Source organism: Tarenaya hassleriana, unplaced genomic scaffold (assembly GCF_000463585.1).
Source record: "Tarenaya hassleriana unplaced genomic scaffold, ASM46358v1 Cleome5, whole genome shotgun sequence".
NCBI lineage: Eukaryota > Viridiplantae > Streptophyta > Magnoliopsida > Brassicales > Cleomaceae > Tarenaya > Tarenaya hassleriana.
The window spans coordinates 5,373,652-5,380,435 of NW_010967707.1; the positions used below are offsets into that span (position 1 = coordinate 5,373,652).

Genomic DNA, 6,784 nt, shown 5'->3' on the forward strand with positions numbered 1-6,784 from the left:
CCCTGTGGGGACTCGGCGGCCCACACTACGCTCCCACTTACGACCAGCCACCTCACTCTTCGACCTTCTTCAAAGATGGCGGCTCTTGGGAATCCGTCTATGGCCATTTTTTCCTCTCCTGGTACTCTTCCCTACTCGTCTCGCACACAGATCGCGTCCTCTCTCTCGCATCCTCCACCTTCAATGGCACTGGAGTGGCTCTGAGTGGGAAGCTCCCTCTCTTGCATTCTTGGCACAAGCTACGTTCCCGACCGTCCGAGTTAACCGCCGGATTCTATGGCACGGGTAACCGAGATGGGTACGAGGTGGTATCAGAGTTGTTTGCAAAGAACTCTTGCGGAATGATTATACCGGGAATGGACTTGTCCGATGCGCACCAGCCCGCGGAATCTCTCTCGAGCCCCGAGTCGTTGCTTGCCCACGTGAAGACGTCGTGCAAGAAGTTCAGAGTTGTGGTTTCAGGGCAAAACTCGTCCGACCCTGTCCCCGACGGGTTCAATAGGATCGCTGAGAATCTAAGGGAGGAGAATACGGCGATCGATCTGTTCACATACCAGAGAATGGGAGCGTATTTCTTCTCGCCGGAGCATTTTCCATCGTTCACGGAGTTCGTGAGGAGCCTGAGCCAAATGGAGTTGCCAGCGGATGATCTTCCGGCGGAGAAGGAGGGAGTTGCCGCAAGCGTAGGTTCGCCGACTGGTACGGCGGCGATGCAAGCCGCGTGAAGGAAGGAGGTTGTAATTTATATTTGTACGTAATATTTATGGTAATGAAGAGAAGCATGGAGTAGCTTTTAGCATAATATAGAAATGTTGGAATCAAAGCTCAATCTTTTCCACGTAGCAATTGCCTGATTGGTCGGTGAATCGGAAACTATTTAGCAATATTTCCTCCTCCGGTATATGTGTATATGTTCTTTGAAATCTTTTGATATGTGATTTGGTTTATTTAGAGTTCAGTTTTTTTATGAACCATTCATATTCGATTTTTATATCAAATTCATTATCTTAACGTTATTATTCAAACCTGAATTGTTTGGGTACCGTTGTTCGTTGTCCGCGACTTGTCACAAATACGAGGGCATCCGGATTTGAGTAGGGGACGGCGAGGGCGAGGTGAGAAAAAGAGAGAACGCGATGTGAGGAGCGGAGGAGGACAAGGCCGCGACATCCAAAGAAGGCGAGGCGATAAAAGAGAGAAAGACGACGCGAAGAACGAATGAGGGCAATGTCGAGATATCCGAGAAATATGAGGGCCGGTGAGAAAAGGTGGAGAAACGATGCGGAAGAGTAGGAGACGGGGGGAGGAACGAAAGAGGACAATGCGAGTAAAGAGGCAAGGGACGGATAGATGTTTCCCAAGGACGGGGGAGGGAGACATCAGAACGATCAAACATTAACCCTAGGTCAATCTCGGTATCTATAAATATGGTTTTTTTACCATCCGCACACCTCGTACTTAAACTCGTCTATGAAATCAGATAAAAAAAAACTCTCAGTCCAAGACTCCAAACCATACTTGAAAAAAAGATAAAAAATATGATTTTGCAAAGATTGAGCCCTATTTCGTAAATAAGACAAAATAAAAGGACTCATAGATGAACTTTTTAAAGTATTGAAAGACGTTTATATCCTTTATGAAACTTTTTTTGTCAATCAAAGACGATAATACCCTTAAGGGTAAAAGGATATTCTAAACAAATAGAGTTTATTAAGGATATAAATGCCATTTCAATTGTCAATAAATTTCATTTAAAAATGTTTGGAAGTTTGGATTTTGCAATAATAAGGACAACAAAAGTGAATTACTTCACTAAATAACCCAATTATCAAGGACAATTAGAGGCGTAAACCGAATCCGTTCACAGGATGAGTCGCGAGCTAACCCATATTTTTTCAAGTTGGGTTTAAAATATTTGAGTCCAGAAAAAAACGAACCATACGAACTAGTCTGTCACAAACCGAACTCGTGACAGAGTTTATGGGTTGACTTACGGACAATTTTTTTTAAATTTAATATTTTTATATATAAATTATATTTTTATTATAGATTTATTTTGTTTTCTTTAAAATTTTAAATTTTTATTATATTTTAAATATGTTTTAAATATTTTTAATATATAAATTTTATCTGTAGATCAGTTCGTTTGACTCGCGGGCTAAAGCGATCTAGGTTAGTCTGGTCTATTTTTGGCTCATTAAAAAACGTATTAGACTAGATTGGATTAAAAATTTTTCAGATCAAAACGAGGTGAATTGGGTTAGATCGGGCCAACCTATTTTACAGAGGCAATCAATAGCTAATATTCTAATATCCAATTAAAACATAGTAAATATTATATAACTATAAGATATTTATATTTCAAAAAATATGTTTAAGAGATAATTAAAAGATTTCGTTTGCTAATAATATTATGCCCGATTTTAACTAAAACATAATGAATATCGAAACATTCCCTAACCTCATCGTTTCTAGGGTCATTGTTTATTCCACAAGTATCTCAGCGAAATCGAGATTAGATATATCGAAAAATTTGGATACACAATCCATGTAAACTTTTGGATGAAACAATTCTTTAGTCATTGTTGAGTTCATAATATTTAACATTACGGACAATTACATTAAACAAATTTTATTTTAACATTACGTATAATATGTCATCGTTACTAAATTAATTTTGAAAAAGTTGGGGGACTTGAATTTAAATATAAGAAAATATACGTTCTAAATAACCTCGAATTTGCAGGGAATTACAAGAACATCACGAGGACTGTATAAAATGGTTGATGGTGTTTTTTTTTTCCAGTGTGGAAGAGAGAAATTCGAGTCCGAATGGTTTGTACCGCATGGACGTGAGCTTCCTCGCCGGAGCAATTTCTCTCCTCCGTTCGTCTTCGTCTCGCTCTTCACCGAAATCTCGGTGAGCGCCGTTTTCTCTCTAGTTTGTGATTTACTAGTTCTGTTTGCGAGACTGTTTAGAGTGACTCTCCTGTTCTTCCTTACACTCGGATTTGCCTCCCTTTTGGCGCAATTTTTCGCAGGCTTTCCTGTTTTTTTTTTTGGTTCACCTGTTTGAATGTTTTGCGTTCGTGTCTCTTTCGCGGAACTCTTGTTTTTTGTTATTTGAGATTCTAGATTGAATCTGACTCTGGGGCTTCACTCGATGCAGGCTCATGTCTAGGGTTTTGGTTTTTTGTTCTTCAAGTTTGAATCTGACTGTTGTTCAAGTTGTCTTTCTTTTTTTTTCTTCTTTTATAATTGGGTTAAAGGTTTCGCCTTTTTATTCTGGGATTTTGAATATCTGCTTGCTCAGATGCCAAAATCCTCCATCTTATGCATATATTTATATGTAGGTATGTATTACATGTATATATCTGCTTTGCTCTTGAAGTATATATATGTATGGCTCTGTGTATCCATGGTTATCCTGACAATCCTCCGAGAATTCGTGGTTGTAGTACTTAACTTGTATGAGTTTCCTCGCAAAACAAAACTGGTTCTTGTTTCTCATGGTAGCTCTCTGCAGATAAATTATCTAAACCGGAATTGATGTTTTTTTAGAGGAACCGACCAGAGGCCGAATTGAGCAGCCTGCCATTGTCTTCATCTTGGGTTAGGGCGAATGAACTGGGGCCTTCATTGAGTTTGGAGTTTCATTGGTCTGTGTCCTTTACTGGTTCTTGGTGAAAATGAGCATCAACAGAGACGAGGCGCTTAGGGCCAAAGACATAGCCGAGGGAATAATGAAAAAGGCAGATTTCACTGCAGCTCGTAGACTTGTGTTGAGGGCTCAAAAGCTAGACAGCAGCCTGGAGAACATCTCTCACATGATGATGGTGTGTGATGTGCACTGTGTTGCTGCAGAGAAGCTGTCTGGTAATGAGATGGACTGGTATGGCATTCTTCAGGTTGAGCAAAAGGCAGATGATATTTCGATCAAGAAACAGTACAAGAAACTCGCATTTCTGCTTCACCCCGACAAAAATAAACTCCCGGGTGCAGAAGCTGCTTTTAAACTGATTGGTGAGGCTCAGAGAATACTCTTGGACAAAGAAAAAAGGTCACTCCATGACATGAAACGCAGAGTCATGAACAGACCTGCACAAGCACCAGCACCGGCATATCGTCCGCAACAGGCCCCGACATATAACACTCAGCCTGTTTTCTGGACAAATCATAATAATGAGGACAACTTCACAGGATTCAGACCTGAGAACCAGCAACAGAAGCAAAAAGCTCAAGCTCAACCGTCTGGTTTCTGTAGTAGAAGCTTTTGGACCGCATGCCAGTTTTGTCATATGAAGTATGAATATGCGAGAGCACATATCAACAAAAATGTCACTTGTCTTAATTGCAAAAGACAGTTTACAACTTATGAAGTCCCTGGACAAGGTGCTCCCGGGGCCAAAAGCTCATTGCAAACAACTTTCCGCTTTCCCCAACAGAACAGTGTTCCAACTCAAGGAACTTGCAATGCTAGGCAGAAGCATCCAGAGGATTCTACGTTACATTTTTTTAGAAAGGAGAGTTTCCCAATGTCGGGATGTACTGCGAAAGGCATGGGCCAAGCAACTTATGGTTTTCCCGAACAGAAAAATTTTCCAAATCAGAATCCGTTCAATGTAGAGCAGAAGCTTCCACAGACATCCTCCTCGTATTGCTCTGTAAAAGACATACCTGTTTCTGGTTGTACTGTTAAGGTTGGTGCTGGGAACGTCAATAGGATTAGAAAGAGAAAGAAAGTAGTCGAATCCAGTGAAAGTTCTGACAATGAAAGTAGCAGTGATTCTGAGGAAGATAGAATCGAGGAGAACGGTGATGTTGTAGCTGGACAAGGTTTGGGGTCTGTTGGGGGACAGCAGCCTCGGAGATCTGTGCGAAACAAGCGTCAGGTTTCGTATAATGAAAATGTAAGCGACGATGATGGCAACTTTGAAAACCTCAATCAAGAAGGATCCAAGGAAAATGGAGATGCAGAAGGGAAAGAAGAGTCAGGATCCCAAAAGCAATCGTGTGAGAAGGATGGTTCTTCTAGTGAAACCTTGCCAAATGGTAAAAACAGGAGCAAGAAGTCGAAAGAAAAAGAAAATTGCCAAGCGGGAGCTTCTGCGGGAAACTCCGAGTACCATGAAGTTGAGAAAATCTCCGTTTCTCGTGACTCTAAGAAGGGTTCAAGTTCGGAAAGTTTAGAAGAGCCAAAACTTCTGGAATATCCAGATCCAGATTTCAATGACTTTGATGCATTGAGGAAAGAAGGAAACTTTGTGGTTGGCCAGATCTGGGCTGTTTATGATACCCACGATGGAATGCCTCGGTTTTATGCTTGCATCAAAAAGGTTTTTACTTCCGGATTTAAGCTTAGCATCACATGGCTTGAGGCAGATCCGGATGATGACAATGGAATTTCATGGGTTAATGCACAGTTGCCTATTACTGTTGGTAAGTTCAGTTGTGGGGCCACTGAAAACACGGTGGATAGTCTCATGTTCTCTCATGTGCTTCACCACGTAGAACGAAACAAGAAGCCTCCTTCTTACAGGGTATTACCTCGAAAAGGAGAGACATGGTCTATCTTCAAGAACTGGGATATCAGCTGGTCTGCTTACCCGAATTCTCACCGTCAGTATGAGTACAAATTTGTCGAGGTCTTATCAGAGTATTCTGAAGCAGCCGGTGTATCTGTTGCACTACTGTATAAATTGAAAGGATTTTCGTGTGTTTTCTGTCGGGCGGAGAAGAGCGGATCAGACGTACTTCAGATTCTACCTCATGAATTGTATCGATTCTCTCACAGTGTTCCATCATTCAGATTGACGGGGAAAGAAAGGAAAGGGGTGCCGGAAGGTTCTTATGAGCTCGACCCGGCTGCGTTACCGCTAAATACTGAAGGGATATCTGTTTCCGTCCCTTCAAATGCACCAGCAGCGCCAGTGGAGTCAAAACAGACACCAACAACACTGGATAATCGGCCTTCAGCTTCAAACTCAGACTGTATCGTCTTTCCTAAAACCCGTTTCAAAAATTTTGAAGCTGATAAATTAAAGGGAAAGTTCAAAGTCGGCCAGACATGGTCATTGTACAGCAAAGAAGATGGCTTCCCCAAATACTACGCCAAGATTGAGAAAGTTTCCTTGCGCAAACTGCAGATATGCTGGCTGGAGTCAAAATCATTACCGGCAAAAGTCAAGGAGTGGCGTGACAGAAAAATGCCCATCTGCTGCGGCACTTTCAGATTAAAGACCCCTTTACACACTCTTACCGATGTCTCTGCTCTCTCGCATCAGATAGAATCGGGGAAAGGAATCGAGATCACTATCATCCCGAAGAACGGACAAGTATGGGCGATGTACAGGAAATGGAGTGACCGTATCAAGGTGTCGGACTTGAAGGAGTGGGAATATGACGTTGTGGAAGTGCTCGATGTGAACGAGACTGAGATTGAGGTTATGCTGTTGGAACGTGTAAAGGGGTTCGATACGGTATTCAAGGAAGCAGTGGAGAGAGGAGATGGTGAGGTGAGAAAGACGTTTCCGATATCGGAGCTCCTGAGGTTCTCGCATCAAGTGCCGGAGCACAGGTTAACGGAGGAGAGATGCGGTTCTCTGAGAGGAGGAATCGAGCTCGATCCGAAGGCCTTGCCCAGAAACTTGTTCAGTTCACGATGATGATGGTGATTCTTTTGTCGGCCAAAGGATAGTTCTTTTCGGGTTTAGATTAAGATGTGAATTTTCGCCATAATATGTCTCTGGGTTGAATTTATGGAATCGAGTTGCATGAAGCATTC

The 6,784-nt window shown here is 42.0% G+C and overlaps 2 protein-coding genes across 4 annotated transcripts in view; both read left to right on the top strand.

Moving 5' to 3' along the window:
• The window catches only part of LOC104827120 (inactive beta-amylase 9), a 2,691-nt gene extending 1,733 nt beyond the window's left edge, over positions 1-958 (top strand). Inside the window, exon 4 of the mRNA XM_010560191.2 lies at positions 1-958. Within this exon, the coding sequence (XP_010558493.1) occupies positions 1-725 (725 nt within the window). The 3' untranslated portion in view covers positions 726-958.
• A 134-nt stretch (positions 959-1,092) lies between these two features.
• On the top strand, positions 1,093-6,778 carry LOC104827121. Of its 3 annotated transcripts, none has more exons than XM_010560193.2 (3): positions 1,093-1,405; positions 2,747-2,920; positions 3,562-6,778. In XM_010560193.2, exon 3 carries the CDS (start codon positions 3,690-3,692, stop codon positions 6,663-6,665), a length of 2,976 nt encoding a protein of 991 aa, XP_010558495.1. In that variant the 5' UTR covers positions 1,093-1,405; positions 2,747-2,920; positions 3,562-3,689; the 3' UTR covers positions 6,666-6,778. The 3 variants fall into 3 exon arrangements, with proteins under 3 accessions (XP_010558495.1, XP_010558496.1, XP_010558494.1); XM_010560194.2 differs by having other exon boundaries at positions 2,807-2,920; positions 3,527-6,778; XM_010560192.2 differs by having other exon boundaries at positions 2,807-2,920.
• The last annotated feature ends 6 nt before the right edge of the window (positions 6,779-6,784 follow it).